The sequence below is a fragment of the Hyperoodon ampullatus genome (assembly GCF_949752795.1).
Source record: "Hyperoodon ampullatus genome assembly, chromosome: 19".
In the NCBI taxonomy this organism is placed as follows: domain Eukaryota; kingdom Metazoa; phylum Chordata; class Mammalia; order Artiodactyla; family Ziphiidae; genus Hyperoodon; species Hyperoodon ampullatus.
The window spans coordinates 7,429,134-7,447,381 of NC_136932.1; the positions used below are offsets into that span (position 1 = coordinate 7,429,134).

The 18,248-nt window shown below is 42.0% G+C and overlaps 1 protein-coding gene across 1 annotated transcript in view; it reads right to left on the minus strand.

The window, feature by feature from the left end:
• Positions 1 to 847: 847 nt before the first annotated feature.
• The window catches only part of BRCA1 (BRCA1 DNA repair associated), a gene marked incomplete at both ends in the record, with an annotated part of 60,003 nt that continues 42,602 nt past the window's right edge, over positions 848 to 18,248 (minus strand). The window contains 9 exons of the mRNA XM_079725929.1: positions 848 to 972; positions 1,831 to 1,891; positions 2,277 to 2,350; positions 3,906 to 3,960; positions 7,900 to 7,983; positions 10,757 to 10,797; positions 11,290 to 11,367; positions 14,020 to 14,107; positions 16,408 to 16,718. Of these exons, the coding sequence (XP_079582055.1) occupies positions 848 to 972; positions 1,831 to 1,891; positions 2,277 to 2,350; positions 3,906 to 3,960; positions 7,900 to 7,983; positions 10,757 to 10,797; positions 11,290 to 11,367; positions 14,020 to 14,107; positions 16,408 to 16,718 (917 nt within the window). The remainder of the gene's footprint in view (positions 973 to 1,830; positions 1,892 to 2,276; positions 2,351 to 3,905; positions 3,961 to 7,899; positions 7,984 to 10,756; positions 10,798 to 11,289; positions 11,368 to 14,019; positions 14,108 to 16,407; positions 16,719 to 18,248) is intronic.

The window sequence follows — 18,248 nt, forward strand, 5'->3', positions numbered from 1 at the left end:
TCTTACAGACATGAAATATTCATATCAGAGATCTTATATTTCAAGAGGAATGGGTTACGTATCAGAGCTACAACAATAAACATTTTATTTGTCACTAATGGGGAATTAGAAGATTCTCTTTGGACACCAGAATTCTTGAAAAGATTCTGCTGTTTCAGAGCACATCAGTGCTAAGAAATTCTTTAGAAGCCCAGCAACTATAGCCCAGACTTTTGGAGATCAGGGTCAGCAAGACTCCCCTCTCCTCTAATTAACCCTCAAATTTCATATTATATCCATTACCGCCTCTGGATTTCCTCCCCAATGCTCCACTCCAACACTTGAGAGCTGTCCAAGGACTGTTCTGATTTTAAGTCACGGCACAGATCCCCAAGTACTCACCGTCCATTGAAGGATCTGACTCCTGGACTTTAAGAACACAAGGGTTTTGAGAAACAAATGTAGGGAAACCAGCTATTCTCCTGAGACCAACCACTCTGTGCCTCCAGCTCGAAGCCTACAGCCCTAGGACAGCCCCAGGACGAGGAATAAGGCTGATAAATAATGAATCAGCATCTTGCTCAATTGGTGGGGTTTAAATGGTTTTAAATTCTTTTCAGGTGAAAAATTACCACAATTTTGTGCTCGTGGCAGATTTCAAAGGGAGACTTGAAGCAGAAAATCTTTAAGGGACCCTTGCAGAGCCAGAAGTTCTTTTCAGGCTGATGTACATAAAATATTTAGGAATCGGGGCTGAGGAAGGACTGAAGAGGCCTTTCCCTGGGCCTGGAAAAAGGTCATTTCTTAAGCTCATTCTTGAGGTCCTGCAGAGACGGGCCCTATCCCCTATATACATGGCTGGCTGGAATCAGCAGCAGCTCTGGGGGACCTGGGGTATCAGGTAGGTGTCCAGCTCCTGGCACTGGTAGAGGGCTACGCTGTCCAATACCCACTCTCGGGTCACCACAGGTGCTTCACACATCTGCCCGATGACTGGGGACAGAGAACACAAGCAGAGATTAGTGTCAATTCGCATTTCCGCAGACCAGACTCTAGTCAATCTACTCGGGGCAACTGGTTGGATGAGTTCTTAGAGTGACTTAGGCAGGAGCAATATCACTGATCTTCAGCATTGCTTCAGGACATAGAACCTTACTCAAAAGCCTGAGGACTGACTGCTGGTGAAAGCCTACAGCCTCTGGCAACTTTATTAACATGAGCTCCAATCTGTTAAAGGAAAAGTCACCAGAGAGAGCAAAACAGCATTGCAATTTAATGACGTGGAAACATGTTTGCCACATCTTAAGTGAAAAAGCAAAACAGTATGATGAGCATGACCACATTTGTATAAAACATATGTGTGTGCATACATACACACCCAGGCCTGGAAGAATTTTCTGGTGATCATCTCCAGGTGGTGGGATTGCTGGGATTATTTTGTTGTGTTTGTGCTCATTTATATTTTATGTGATGACTTTTCATATTTAAGCACCCCCCCACCGGAAACAGTTCATGCACTACTTTTATAATGCCAAATAAACAAACAACAAAAGTTTTAAAAGGACATTTTAGCCATTCATTCGTTCATTCAACAAATATTTATTGAGCACCTAGAATGTGCTGAGAACTATGTTAATCAAGCACTGGGTGACCTGTGTTGAATCAAACTCTTCCCACCCCATATGACGCAGGTACATGCCTATGGGCTTCCGGAGCCCCACACAGGTGCACCATCCACTCCAGTTGATCTAAACAGGACATTTAGACCTAAAATCACCACAGTAATCTGCACACTTAACCTGGGCCCTCTATCCCATAGTCCTCTGGATGAAGGCTTACAGCAAGACTCACCATGGAAGCCACCGCCCTCTGTCCAGGCATCCGGCTGCACGACCACAATGGGTTGAGTACCCTGCACCCCCAGAAAGGAAACAGCATTGAGGGTATCAGAGCAGGACTTTTGCGACAGTCACTTCACCATTTCTTGATAGTTTGCTGAAGCAGACTACTCTGGGGGCAACCACACAAAGGAGGGGGATGGGAACATGTCAAAAAGGAAGGGTCAGAGGGAAGGAGCCTTCCCTGGGTCTGTTTAGTGTTTGTAGCTCTCAAGTCCCTACTTATCCCTTACAGATGGAGTCTTCTGGCACAGGTACGTGGTCAGAGAAGCATCAGGGTGAAGTGAGGCTTCTAAGGCTACACTGGGGGGTGCATAGGGACTGAAAGGTGCTGCCTTGCTCAATCTCAGGACAGGATATTGTGTCTCCCCCCCCGCCGACAGGACACCAAACACTTACCTGGCTGAGCGTGAATGATGAGGGCTCCTTCACCACAGAAGCTCCACACAGATGCACCATCCACTCTAGTTGATCTAAATAAGACATTTAGACCTAAAGTCACCTCAGTAATCTACATATTAAACTGGGCTCTCTACCCCACACTCCTCTGGATGAAGGCTTACAGCAAGACTTCTCAGTGGGAGAGTCCCTGTTTCTCTGCTCCAAAGGGACGGAAAGGCCTTAAACTACAAATTCTAAGTCAATTTGCTACAGATATGCTACCTACTTTGGTTATCAGTCCCCGTAAGGCCACTTGGTAGATAAGGTCTGAAAGTCAAATGAAACACTTGGAAAGAAAGAAAGAAAAAAAAAATCGAAGATCTCTTTTCCATTAATTTGCTAAACTGCTGGCTAAGACACTGTGAAAAAATACCTACCCGCCATCCCTCCTTCCTTGCCTAATTCTGTTGGTAATTGATAATCACAGCCACTGACAGCACCATACTTGGTGGTAATTACTGTAAATGTCAAGAGATGGGAAGATAATTCATTCAGTCAAGAAAAAATAAAAGTCATCCTGGACAGAGACTCAGCACATCAGTGGGGAAAGGCTATACACTGAGCTGGAATCAAATCACTTGAAAAAATCAGAAGAGATCTTAGAGATGTTCCACTTGGACCTGGAAAAGCAGCAGAAATGACCACTGGGTGGCTCCTGGTCACCTCTGGGTTCTCTTTACCATCAGCCCATTTCTGAGGATTGCTGAGGTGCTCCTGTTTGGCTGAGTGAACCGAGGTCAATTAACTTACCTCCAAAATGATAGCTGCTAGAGACCCTCTTTTCATTATACAAAAGTACAAAAACACTGAGAAAGCTTTGAGTGGCACTTGGAAATTTCATGACCACCCAATCAATAACCAATAAAGACAGAAGCAAAATTACTTTGCCAGGTTCTCTTGCTGCCACTCATCTGTCCCAGATCAGATGCCAAGGCTGACTTCGGGGGAGTAAGAGGACCCGATACTGGGGGCAGAAGTGGGTACAGCGGCAAAGGTGGGTAGCCTTTGTTTGGAAAAGAACGAACCAAATCTAGACACACCCCAGGGCCTCAGGGCCTCACAACTTCTGAGCTGAGCCACATAGCACTCCTCAACATAACATCACATTCAGTGTCAAATTTAATTAGAAAATGTTCATCAAGGGTCTTCCGCTGCTCTGGGCCTATGTGGGGCCCCAGGCCCACAGGGCTTATGCAGCTGTTGTGCTTTCACCTCTGTATCAAATGAAGATGGCTTAGGAGGAGCAGAATTCTTTCTTGACATTTACAACCCCAAAAGGTGTCTTCTCCCTAACTTATTATTCCCCCCCTTTCTTAGACCAAAGGGCAGTAAGAGCAGCTCTACCCTACTGAGCACAGAACATATCGTGTCCTAGATCCTAACTCTTCACTGCCTTCTAGCTCTTGAGAAGGGGCACAGGGCTAGTTTTTTTGCCATGGGCTAATATTTTGGGGCAGTTCTGTCTGATGAGTGGCAGAGAAATAGAATAACCTCTGGAATATCTCACCCATATGAGGGAACCCCAATTAAGATGATGACGTAGGGGAAAGGCTGGTGCTGGATTCGGCAGTTCTCCCAGTCTCTTACCTGTGGGCATATTGGTAAAGGGTCCATAGCAACAGATTTCTAAGCCCTTGAAGATCTGGGAGAAGAGAGGGACAGAGGGGTGGAGAGAAAGAAACATTAGTTATAAAAGATATGGTTTTTATTAAAAGCAACATAGAGACTCTCAAAAATGAAGAACATTCCTTTTTTAAAAAAAATTTTAAAATTTTATTGGATTATAGTTGAGTTACAGTGTTGTGTTAGTTTCAGGTGTACAGCAAAGCGAATCAGTTATACATTTATATATAGCCATACTTTTTTTTTTTTTTTAAGATTCTTTTCCCATATAGGCCATTACAGAGTATTGAGTAGAGTTCCCTGGGCTATACAGCAGGTTCTTATTAGCTGTCTATTTTATATATAGTCGTGTGTGTATGTCAGTCCCAATCTCCCAGTTTATCCTTCCCCCGACTTACCCCCTGATAACCATAAGTTTGTTTTCTACATCTGTGACTACTTCTGTTTTGTAAATAGTTCATTTGTACACCCCTCCCTTTTTTTACGATTCTACATATAAGCGATACCATAAGAACTTTCCTTTTCTTTTCTTTACCACCTGATAATTTCTGCTGCTACTTCCCAGAGACAATCAGCCCAATGTCCAAAACACTGATGGATTTTAGACTTTTTTCATGTGTGTATGTATTTGATCTACTCTATAGTCATTCTTTGTCATTCAAGGGCTGGGCATCCCACCTTGCCACCAATCAGGTCAAGGCTCTTCCCTGATGACCTCTGCAGGTAATTTTACTTCTCGTTAGAGACAAGAAGAAAAAAACTGGTCCTCCTTTATGTTTAATAAAAGGCTTGGATGGCAAGAGATTCAAACTATCAGCTGAAGTTTGATGTTTATCCAGATTTGATATACACATCAATACTGACCCTGACCCTAACTGGCAGAGAGGTCTATGTTTATTTTATGTGTACCCGCTCCTTTTCTCCTGGTCCCAGAACATCTGTTCCTGCCTTCACACTGCTCTACGAATGGCCCTTGTTCCTTCAGCAACCTAAGTCGTTTTTCATCGAGAAGGGAAGCCTGGTTCTGCTTCTCCTCACTGAGCTTACTGCCTAATTTCCAGGAGACACAGATCACACTGCACCTTGCAGGTACCTCTTCCACCTACAGTGCTCAATAGACTGTCCAAAAGAACTTTCTGTTTTGGTGGAAATATTCTATATTTGCCTTAATAAGGTGGCCATGAGTCACATGTGGCTAATGAGCACCTGAAAGGTGGTTAGGGTGAGTGAGGAACTAAACTTCCTATTTTATTTAATTTTAGTTAATTACAATGTAAACAGCTTTGTGGCTGGTGGCCACTCTGTTAGACAGGCAAATTCTTACACATGCTTTGGCACCAATTCTTAGGGAAGGACTTAGGTATCATTTCAAAGAACAAATCTAAATTTGTGTCAGTTGGCTGGATACATACCATTTAGGTAACCTTTGTTCTCTTGACCCTTTTTCTTTCTCCCCATTCCACTACAATGAAAATTGTCTAGGCCTAGAACTCACCTCCCTTCAAAGAAGAGAGACTGGGGTAGAGAAAAATCAGGAAACTAAAAACACATGATGGCCTTTTAGGAAATGCCCACTCCCCACCCCCCACCCCATTTCAATCTCAGTCAGAGGAACAAGGACAGACAGCAGGACAAGTCTGTTTCTGTTGTACGTGACAGCCTCCATCTGTGCCATTCTCTCTATCTGTATGAATAAACTCCATCTCCAACCTGTTGGCAGGATCTAGATGCTCATAATGCTAAAAGTTCTCCCCAGGTGGCCAGCTGGAGCCAAATGTTGACACAAAAAGTACAAAAGATTAGGAATTAAAAAAAATTTATTTATTGTATTTATTTTTGGCTGCATTGGGTCTTCGTTGCTGCGCGGGCTTTTCTCTGGTTGCAGCGAGCGGGGGCTACTCTTCGTTGTGGTGTGCGGGCTTCTCATTGCGGTGGCTTCTCTTGTTGCGGGGCATGGGCTCTAGGCATGCGGGCTACCGTAGTTGTGGCTTGTGGGCTCTAGAGCTCAGGCTCAGTAGTTGTGGCGCACAGGCTTAGTTGCTCCACAGCGTGTGGGATCTTCCCGGACCAGGGCTCGAACCCGTGTCCCCTGCACTGGCAAGCAGATTCTTAACCACTGTGCCACCAGGGAAGCCCAAGATTAGGAATTTTTACATTCAGGCTGACACTCACTGATGAGGATGTCTAGTTTTGAGATTAGAAATTTGAAGTTTCACCTCTACAAATACATTTCTCTTCCACAAGAAAACACTACAGTGACACGTGGTATCTTCAGAATGACACTACTTTGACCAGGCACGTTCCACAATTGCCACCCCAAATGCAGGGCAAAACTCCAAATGCTGGAATTTCCTTTCAAGGAGGGAAGAATCTGGTGCTGATTCTGCCTTGTATCCAGTGGAATAAAACATATGACTGGCTCACACGAGCTCCCCTCAGGTGCAGGCAGAAAGAGAAACAGGGCCAGCAGCTTTTCTTGGCATCTGGAAGTTACTTGATAGGCTCAGAGGGTGAGGGTGGGCTGACCCCAAGGGTTCAGAGCTCCAGGGCTTGATTTGTGATCATCTCCCAAAGCAGTTTTCCTTAGAAAATCATCTCTGTTGGTTCTCTCTCAAGTTCTATAAAGGAACAGGAGGTGCTCCGTATGTGGATGTTCTGACATGCCCAGTGGTACACACTTGAAAAAGGAAGAAATGCAGACCAGGAGCATAAGCACTCAGCCAGTGACCCAAGAGCAGCCAGCTCAGGCCTGACAGGCTGGTGTGAAATCTTGCCTGGATTTCTCCTTGAGAGAACGACATAATTTTGGCTACATCATCTGTTACAGTATGATCTGGGGAAGAAAGTCACTGAATCTTCCTGGGCCTCTAGTCTTTCATTTGTAAAGCTGTTAGAATAATCAATTTTTCTCCTGAGTGAAAACTTCTATAATGTGTCAGGAAACTATGGTATTGTCATTAAGAGCTCAGATTCTGGAGGGAGACTGGTTCTAGTAGGGTTCAGCTTCTAGTTGGGTTCACAACTAGCTGTGTGAGCTTGGGCAATTTACTCAACCTCTTTGAGCCTTAATTTTCTCATCTATAAAATAGGCATAATTATAGTACACGCTTCCCAGGGTTGCTGTAAAATTGTTAATTAGTTAAGATAGTGTCGAGTGTTTGGAGCAGTCCCTGGATATAGTGAACATTACACAGATGTCAGCTATTGATTATCAATCACTTTCTCTTCTGTGCTTCCACAGACAGCCTGGGTACATCCCCCTCACAGCACTTACCACACTGCTGTAGAGAAAGACACCACCGTGAAGTAGAAAGAGCAAAGGTTTTAGATTCACATCTGTCTCAAATCCCAGCTCTGCCATTTATCAGCTAAGATTTGCACCCTAGAATGAAACCCAAATTATATAACTTCTCTAAATCTCTAAGCTCCCTCATTCATAAATCGGATAACAGAGTTGGCCCACTGGCCTACTGTATTCAGCAAGTTCCGCGTCCACAGATTCAACTAAACTGCCAATGGAAAATATTTGAAAAAATTTTTCTTCCAGAAAGTTCCAAAAAGCAAAACTTGAATCTACTTTTTGCAACTATTTACATAGCATTTATACTGTACTAGGTCTTAGAAGTAATCTAGAGTTGATTTAAAGTATATGGGATGATGTTACATGCAAATGCTATACCATTTTATAAAAGGGACCTGAGCATCTTTGGATTTTGGTATCTGCAGGGGGTCCTGGTACCAATCCCCCAAGGGTACTGAGGAATGACTGTACTTATTTACTCTGCTGGGCCGGAACAACTAAAAAAACCTAAATGAATGCACCTACTTGGTATTCTAGCCGGGTAAGGGGCCATCTTGTAAGGCCCCTTACAAGATGAATGAGACCATCTCCACGAAGTAGGCAGGAATGCAGAGGGGTGGGTAGGTTTTTTGCCAACATGGGGGAGGAGGGCTTTACCTTCCTGTCCTGGGATTCTCTTGCTCGCTTTGGGCCTTGATGGTTTCTTCCATTGACAACATCACCTCTGACTTCAAAATCATGCTGAAAGAAACCAAGCCCAAACCACAGGGGTCAGAGAAAGAGAAGCTTCCTTCAATGGAAACAGAGGAGATATGTCATATTTAAGGAATCAAATATTGCCAGGCAGTTTTGAACCCTACCTCCCCCAAAATCATCTTTTCTGGTGGACTGCATGAAATGACCAGCATCTCAGCTGCTGAAATCAATTCACTGAAGCAAATCTTTGTGGGCAGAAACTAACAACTGGCTTTTCACCTCACTGGGACTTAACATATTTTAATTTGCAACATCTATCTCCTCTCAGAACATTCACTTAGCATTTAAACTGCTAATACTGTGCCGTTATAAAGATAACTGGAGAATTCCTGATCTCTTAAATCAATGTGTATTACCACCTAAAGAAATGAGGGCTTCTCAGATTTCCATTGAGAGATTTACGGTTAATGAAACCAATATAATAAAATATACATTTAATACTGAAGAAAGTAAGAGGCTTTTCATAATCACTATTTGGACTGGTCAAGGCTGGGGGAATGAAGAAAAATAGGATTAGGGAGGTTAGAGGTTTGGGGAGAATTCTGGGGAAGAATGCTTAGAAACAATTCTTACTGAAACTCAGATTGCAGGGGAGACCACATCTGTTGCCAAGAGAATTATGAAGAATAATAAAGTCATGGGTATAACCACAGGTTGGTATTAGGTGAAAGAGCTCTTAATATTTCCTAGTCACGTGAGTGAGAAGAGTCTAGTGATAAACATGTCACCTATTTGAAGATGACCCTCAAATTTATAGTCCTGATTTGTACCCCTGTGCCTACTAACCTCTCTACCCGGAGGTCTCATATAAATCCCCAAATCCATGCACCTAAAACAGAGCTCTTGATTCTACTCCTGCCTCCTGCTCTCCGGCCTCCCAGGATGCTCCTCCCCCATGTCTTCCTTATCTACTTTTTTTTTTTTTTTTTTTTTTGTGGTACGCGGGCCTCTCACTGTTGTGGCCTCTCCCGTTGCGGAGCACAGGCTCCGGATGCACAGGCTCAGCAGCCATGGCTCACGGGCCCAGCCGCTCCGCGGCATATGGGATCCTCCCAGACCGGGGCACGAACCCGTATCCCCTGCATCGGCAGGCGGACTCTCAACCACTGCGCCACCAGGGAGGCCCTTCCTTATCTACTTAACATCACTAACATCCACTTCATTGTTCAGGCCAAAAATCTAAGCGTTACCCCAATTCCTGTCTTTACCTCATCTTCCAATTTAACCTATTAGTAGGTCCTATATCTTCCAAACATCTCAAACCAAACTCTTCTTACCATCTCCAGGTCTCATTACCCTGTGAATAAAATTCAAATTCCTTACCACGACTTACACCAAATCCCACCTGATCTGGCCCTTGTCTATGACCTTCTCCAACCCCTTGTCTAACCTCTACTGCCTACATATGATTCACCAATTACAACTCTCCAGCTATACTGGCCTGTTTTTCTTTAATAAACCAAGCTCATTCCCATCTTAAGACCTTTATGCTTGCTGCTATTCTGCCTATAACATTTGTTCCCTACGTTTTTCTCTTTTTTTTTCGTTTTTTAAAAAATTTATTTATTATTTTTATTTATTTATTTATTTTACTTTTGGTTGCGTTGGGTCTTTGTTGCTGCACGCGGGCTTTCTCTAGTTGCTGAGAGCAGGGGCTACTCTTCATTGCGGTGTGCAGGCTTCTCATTGCGGTGGCTTCTCTTGTTGCGGAGCATGGGCTCTAGGCGCGCAGGCTCAGTAGCTCCGCAGCATGTGGGATCTTCCCGGACCAGGGCTCGAACCCGTGTCCCCTGCATTGGCAGGCGGACTCTCAACCACTGCGCCCCAGGGAAGCCCCCTACATTTGAAGGCCAATTCTTTCTTGTCTTTTTGGTCTCAGCTCAAGCTTTTCAGAAAGCCTTCTTGGGTCTCCTTACCTAAATAGTCAACCTCTGTCCCCAGTCAACCGCCAGTCTGTTGTTCTGTATATTTCTTCATAGTGTTTACTGGTATTTTAAACACATCTTTATTTATTATGCATCTCTCCTCCACAGTACATGAATCCCACCACAGCAGGGACCTATCAATCTTATTTACTGCTGTATCCCTGGTGCCCAGCACATAGTAGGCTCCCAATAATATAAGTCACTGAATGAAAGTTAAAACCAACAGAAACATCAATTAATTAATTATGAATACGCTGAATAGTGCATAATAGTTTAAAACTGCTTTCGCTAATTTTATTTTGCCTGATCTGTTGTCACCAGCAGCTCTAAGATGGCTGTTCTGAAATTATTCCTCCTCCTACGCTCTATCTTATTTACCTCTCACTGTTCTCAGTATCAAAGAGCAAAATAAAATCTCTTTGAAGGAATCGGGTTTCTAAACAGATACATTTACATATTAATTTGAAGGATTCTTTTCAACTGTGAAAGAGTTTTCTATAAAGGTGTATGCATGTAAGATTTAGGTGGGCCTGTTTCTCTCTAGTTGTGGTGCTCAGGCTCACTAGTTGCAGTACACAGGCTAAGTTGCCCCGCCGCACGTGGGATCTTAGTTCCCCAACCAGGGGTCGAACCTGCATCCCCTGTACTGGAAGGCGGATTCTTAACCACTGGACCACCTGGGAAGTCCCTGCTTGCATAACGCTTGATGATCCACATCATCAAGGAAAATCTTCAGAAAGTAGTGCAAGGCAGGAAGCAGATAAATTTTCATGACTCAGTATGACTCAATGGCACCAAGTTTTTCTGATTAGTTTGTAAAACAGAGTACCTACCTCATCCAGCATCTTTCTTTCTTTAATCGACTGAGTCACCCCTAAAGAGATCACAGAAAAGACAGGTCACACAAGAGCAGAAGACCTCCTTTCATGGGGGTAGATGGTAAAGTGATTCACATAAGAGTGTGGGAGAAATAACACTGAATAGAGGTCCTCTCCCTATAAAGCCACAGCTCCTTAATAGATTTCCTTCTGGAGACACCATTGATGCTTAATTTAAACATTATAAAAGTGCCTGCTGCACATGGATTTCTGCCTACAATTAAATAAATCCCTAGTTCATATGCTAACATTACCAGGAGCAGATTAGGTCCTATTAGTTATAAAAAGAAATACATTTTCCCCCACATCACCAGCTATCTGAACAAAGAGCTATGCATTAAAGATAAAGCTAGTTTAGTGTTACCACTAAAGACCTTTTCGTAATTCAGATTCAGCATCAGCAAAAATCTTGGGTGTTAAAATGTTAGGTGTCAAAATGCAATTCTGAGGTGTTAAAGGGAGGATGGGAGAAATTATATGGTACTTACAAAAATAGCTAACTACCCATTTTCCTCCTGCAATTCCCAGAAAATATTTCAGCGTCCGTTCACACACAAACTCAGCATCTGCAGAATGGAAAACATCCAAAGGATTAGAAGTTGAAAACAAAATCAGGAAGGGCTTCCATAAGAAGCTAAAGTGCCCCAGCTCCTTATGCTACTTGAGATCAATCTGGATTGATGATTCCAACACCCCTGGTGATAGACTCAGAGGCTGGAAGCACCCCTAATTCTAACCAGCAGGTGTGGATCTTTGGAAGTCTGGAGAAGGCTGATATGAAGTTAAGACCACAGGAAATGTCTGCCCTATCTTCTAGATGCCAAGGCCAGCTAAAGATGTCTGTCATTGTGCTCAGGGAATTACCCATGTCGGTAGTATTGATACACGTGGACGGGGAAGATCTATTTTACTGGATGACGATATGTGAAAGGAAAAGAAAACAGTATTGTTGAAATCCTAAATGTGAAATGTCAATGATGAATTTTCACCCCCAGAACTTCTACTTGGGGGATCCTAACCCCCAATTCTTAATTCCTCTGTAAGGCAGAAAAATATAGTATTTTCATAGTTTTTCTCTTTTCAACGTATTTCAGAAAGCAGTAGCTGAAGTATCACTTCTGCTTATTTTTTAGTGTTTTAAAGGCCCGTTTGAAGGACTAAGCAAACTCAGTAAAGAACACTTAGTTTTAAACAGGAGAAATGTATTTAACTAAATCCTAAACACAGCAGGCCATCTGCCAGTAGTAGCAACAGCCATTCTCCCTAACCGAATTCTTCACACATTAAAAAAAAATCTTTTCTCTTTCTTCACAAATTTTTTTTTTTTTTTTTTTTTTTGCGGTACGTGGGCCTCTCACTGCCATGGCCTCTCCCGTTGCGGAGCACAAGCTCCAGACGCACAGGCTCAGTGGCCATGGCTCACGGGCCCAGCCGCTCCGCGGCATGTGGGTGGGATCTTCCCGGACCAGGGCACGAACCTGTGTCCCCTGCATCGGCAGGCGGACTCTCAACCACTGCGCCACCAGGGAAGCCCCTCTTCACAATTTTTAAAGCTTTTTGTTGAACTGTTGTGAAGGTTGACTTAATAATATGTTTTAAACTCAGAAATCTTAGCTCATTTTTAGTTTAAAAGTAGCAAATGTATTGCCTTTGAGTTTAAACACTGAACTACTTTAGATTTAATTTGCATTTTAAAGTTTTCTTTTCACCTATCAGCAGCCTTGATCCAAACCCATAGCTTAAGATATATTCAAGTTTAATGACATTCATCTCTAAAACAGTTTAGTTCATGGTAACTTGTTTTGGCATCAGATTCCTGTGAGCATTATCCTCTGACCCTGTAGTATGATCTTTACACAGTAGAAACCTAAGCTCTTAGAGGTTCTAGGGTAGCATGTCCCTGCCAAGGAGTCTGGACCCTATGCTCAAGAACCTTCAGCTGTATGAACAGAAACACCCTGGAGAGGACCAGAGAGTCCATTTTGTTAGGAAGGTTTTAAGAGTTGAGCTTCACTCTGCATCTTCCGTGTGCCATAGGCACCAGTCTTTGCCTTCTGGAGCCCATAAGTGAACCTAACTCCTCCTCCAGATAAGAACTCTTCAGATATTTCAAGACACTTGTCTTGTTCCCTTAAGTCTGCCCATTCCTTCATTTGTCCTTCAAATGACATTGCTTTGAATTCCTTTTCCCCATTCTCTTCATCTACCTCTGGATAAACACTCTCCAGTTGTCAGGGACCAGCATGAAAAGAAAGCATGGTGCTCAAAACAGAGCACACACCTTCCAGGTGTTCGCTCCAGTGCGGGTGGGATGGGGTGTCGGGATCATCACCTCACTTGCTCTGGACATCAGGCTTGTATCAATAAGGCCCAATTTCAAATGAGCTTTGTTAGCAGTCCTGAAATGTTTACTCAGATTTAGCTTCCAGTCAACTAAAAGCCTCCGAGGTCTCCCTTGTCATCACACAAGTTATACTTAAGATTTTTTTTTTTTTTTTTTTTTTGCGGTACGCGGGCCTCTCACTGTTGTGGCCTCTCCCGTTGCGGAGCACAGGCCCCGGACGCGCAGGCTCAGCGGCCATGGCTCACGGGCCCAGCCGCTCCACAGCATGTGGGATCTTCCCGGACCGGGGCACGAACCCATGTCCCCTGCATCGGCAAAAGGACTCTCAATCACTGCGCCACCAGGGAAGCCCCATACTTAAGATTTAAAAAGGGGAAGGTGTGGGACAAATGAATTTTTCCCTTCACTGTTTTCTTTTTCACATGCTAGGCTATCTCAGAGCTGATAACTGGACTTGTTTCCTGTAAAACTCTCAACCACACTCAAACTAGGTGTTGGAGTGGAGTGAGGACATGGGGCTAGGGTTTCCAACCACCCAGATTTTGAGTGAAGACTCACTTCTGCTCATTCCCCTCTTGGCCCCGTTTGTTCCTCCAGGACTCGGGCTCTGCCTTCCCAGAAAGCCCTCACCCAGTGTAGTCCAGGCCGGGTGGACTAGGAGAAGTGATTCATCGTTCTGGCTCACCACTCTCCAATCTTAACCCAAAATAAAAGGGGGTCAGGAAACAGCAAAACTATTATTTTTCTTTCATCAAACAATAACTGATTGACTATTGGAAGACGGTCACCCATGCTATGCTTAACAAACATGCCCATTTCTTCATGTAGTTTTATGCAACAGATGCAGCATATTCTGTAAAGGTTCTTGGTGTACCTGTTTTCATAATGACATGAGTAGTCTCTTCAGTAATTAGATTAGTTAAAGTGATGTGATGTTTTCTGGCAAACTTGTGCACAAGCACCTGAAATCAAATCAAATATTACATTATAATAAATTACATCTAGAACACAGCTTGAGTATTACTTATCCCAGCTTTGAACCTCCATTTTTCTCACAAAAGGTACATCCTTTTTATTCTAATATGAAGTTTCAAAATAAATAGTAATTTAATAAAAATTATGTACAAATCAGAGGAAGAAACTCTAAAATAGTCTGTGCTAACAGACATGGAATTATAACCAAGGATTCAAAATAATATTAATTTTCCTTTTATAACAGAAATCATTTGATTCCCTAAGACAGTTTCTTTGCAGAGTGACACCCTACTATGCTGTAATTTAGATTTATCAGCCTACACTTTATAAGCTGAGAGGTAACTTGCCTATACAGAAAGTTATGCTCAGATATGTGGCTTAAGAACTAGATTCAACCTGCTGACAGTTTTAAAACGTTCAAGTCAAGATGCTTCTAAAGGTCAGTACAAAAACTATCAATTCCTCTTAAGGAGAAGGATTGGAAGAGACTCATATTCTTCCCAAAAGAAATCTAGAGCCTTCTAGCTATTATCTATCAACCAAATAAAAAATCAATAGGCAGTAAAAGAAATTAACCAGATCCATTATAGACACATTTGACATAATCAGCAGCTACTGCTTGGTAAATAACTTTGTTTACCAAGGGCCATCATTTGCTAGCCATCACCACCCACGCCAGTATTTCCATCATTTACTAGTCATCACCACCCACACCAGTATTTATGTGCCTCACGAGATTGCAATGGAGGGTGGGCTGTCTTTCTTTCATGCTGCCTCACTCCATACTGCCACAGGGCACTGAAAAAGGCAAGCTGGAGAAGCTAATGACATCCTCCTCCTTTTGCCACTGCCCTTTGCCAGGATCATTAGCAATTCTGAACTGATTAATTGCTGAAATCCCAGCCTTGAAACAGCATTCAGTTAGAAGAGCAACTGCTGAAAAGATCATCTTAATATGGGCTTCGGAATTAATCATGTGCAATACAGTCAGCAGCTTTCATAATAAATTTACCACACTTCGGCAAGTCTGAATAGAGCTGAAAAGTTTTCTTCTTTGCTTGTTTAGAGACAATATGTACCCAAACCACTTAGAGTCTCATTTGCAGTTCAGGATTGCCCATGGCAAGAAAGATTAGATCATTTTAGCCTTCTCGGAAAAGCTGATCTCACAAAACAAAGGAATAAGGAATGCTAATTTTCAGTGAATAAATGGGTATTTTAGATGTGTTGACAAAAGATCAAGAGCAATATAAACAGACATAGGTATGAATTTTTAGAGCAAATAGCTGTTCTGGGCACATGGTTGTGAGATGAGAATTCTGGCATTATTGATGAGAATTTATTCATTGTATCTACTAGGGCAGACACAGCTTACTTTGCCCTTTTAGTAGTGGGACACATCTGGTCACAGAGGTCATGCTGAGCTGCTAACCTATGGAGAAGCTAGGATGAGAAATGGTTTCTATTCCAGGAAGGATATATTAAGAAAGATACTTAAGAATGACTGAATCATTTCTCAGTGTGCAATAAATAGCATCCACTATTGAATCTGTTTGATACTCTGGTGTGTTATCATGGTTTTAAAGAAATCTTCGCTCAATTAATGATTAATTGATGGTGATTAATTAAGGGGAGATAAATTTCCTATGATGTCTGAAATCTATGCTCAATCCAAGTAGAAACAAAGTTTCAGTGGTCTTAATACTTTAATGGGTATTTTTCCACAGCACAAAACAATTCCTGTTTCTAGCAGGAGATGTCAAAACCCTAACAGGGATGGGTTATTGTAGGGTAGAACTGACAGGGCAAGCTATTGGATAACAGTGTTACAAGCCAGGATAAAGATAAATAAACACTGGAGAAATGCCACTATCTGGCCATGTACTTGGAACCAGTTTAAATTTAGTTAATCATGTTGGTAAGTTCACTCAGATGTGAACAAAGGTGGGGAAAAGATGCCTTCTGCGGAGTACAGCCATACCTCCTTGCTTTTTTAGACAGAAAGGAAATTAAAATTAAAAAGCTCTGTATTATACTCAAAACCATAACCTTTCTGCTAATATTTAATAATTATTTCCTTTACTAAATACATACAAAATAATCCATGCTATAGCTTTATCTAGGTATTAAGTTTTCAGAAATTAGTAATGGAAATGAAATTACATAGTAATGAGCTTGTTTGCCAGATTTCTTCCTATAGGTTATTCACAGCTAGTACCCATTTAAAGCCATTGCGGTATGTTAATGAAGGCTCAGTCATTAGGGAAATACATATGGATACACTCACAAATTCTTTTGGGGTCAAGCCTGATGCCACCATAGAAATTCTTCTGTTGCTTCTTTGTGTTGAAGATATCAACTCTGGCTTCTCCCTGCTCACACTTTCTTCCCTCACATTATACCCTGCAGTATTAGTAGTATGAGCAGCAGCCGGACTCCTGGAAGATTCTTCTACTTGAAATTGGGGTAATTTCAGTGCAGAGGCTGAGCGTGGCATGCTGCAAACATGAGCTGGCTCTGGGGCTCTGTCTTCAGAGGGATCAGACTCAGGGTCATCAGAGAAGAGGCTGATTCCAGATTCTAGGTGAGGGGTTCCCTCTGAAAGGAATGAGGAAAGAAATTTAATCTATATGACAGTGAATTTTGAATTATAACATCTAGTCTCTGCTAAGAATTAAAAAGACAGATTAAGTTAGGTTAAGAGAAAAATGGGTACATTAATAACACTGTTGGTAGATGTGCAAAGCAGCTTAACTTTTCTAAAGGAAATTTGGCATTATGTAGCAATAGCCTTGTGTGTTTATACTTGCAGTCAACAATTCTAGTTTTAGAAATGTATCCTAAGGACATAAAAGAGGTCTGTAAGTATAGTCATAGGAATGTTCACTGCAACATTGTTTATAACAGTAAGGTTTTAGAAACAAACTAAATGTACAATGAGATTAAATAAATTATGCCACATCCATTCCAATGAACTACTCTTCACCTATTACATTTAATTACAATAAAATGGAGAAATGCACACACTCATGTTTGTTGTAGCATTACTCACAATAGCCAAGAGGTGAAAGCAACCCAAATGTCTATCATTGGATAAATGGATGAAGAAAATGTGAGATACGTATGTATCTATATCTATCTACACACACAATGGTTTTAAAAAAGCTACAAACATGGATGAACCTTGAGGACAGTATGCTATATGAAAAAAGTCAGTCACAAAAGGACAAATACTGCATGATTCCACTTACATGAGTTATCTAGAGTATCTAAACTCTTAGAAAGTAGAATGCTGACTCCCACGGGATAGGGGAAGGGGGAAATGGGGAGCTGCTATTTAATGGGTACAGAATTTCAGTTTTATAGGATGAACAAATTTTAGAGATCTATTGCACAATAATGGGAGTATACTTAACATTACTGAGCTCTTAAAAATGGTTGAGGTAGGGCCTCCCTGGTGGCGCAGTGGTTGAGAGTCCGCCTGCTGATGCAGGGGATACGGGTTCGTGCCCCGGTCTGGGAGGATCCCATATGCCGCGGAGCGGCTGGGCCCGTGAGCCATGGCCGCTGAGCCTGCGCATCCAGAGCCTGTGCTCCGCAACGGGAGAGGCCACAACAGTGAGAGGCCCGCGTACCGCAAAAAAAAAAAAAAAAAAAAAAAAAAAAAAAATGGTTGAGGTAAATTTTATGTTTTTTTTACCACAATTAAAAATAAAATTAAAAATTAAAGAAAGATACCATTGATTTTTAAGATGCTACCCTATTTCAGTTTTAACATGAAATATGTTTGCACCTTAGATATTAAATGCAATATTATAAGAAAGCCTGCTTTCTATAATTTCTGTCATTTATCAGTTTAGTTCTTAGGGGATGGTTTTGATTCAAATGTATACTTCTTTAAAAAATTTTTATTTTATATTGGAGTATAGTTGATTTACAACGTTGTGTTAGTTTCAGGTGTACAGCAAAGTGATTCAGTTATATTCAAATGTATACTTAAATCTTTGGGCTGCTTGTGAATATTTTGGCACTTCCTATATCACTGAAACTTAAAAAAAAAATACCAAATACAAATAGTTGACTAAATACAATCAAAATGATTTTTGTTTCTTCATCCATGATGATATC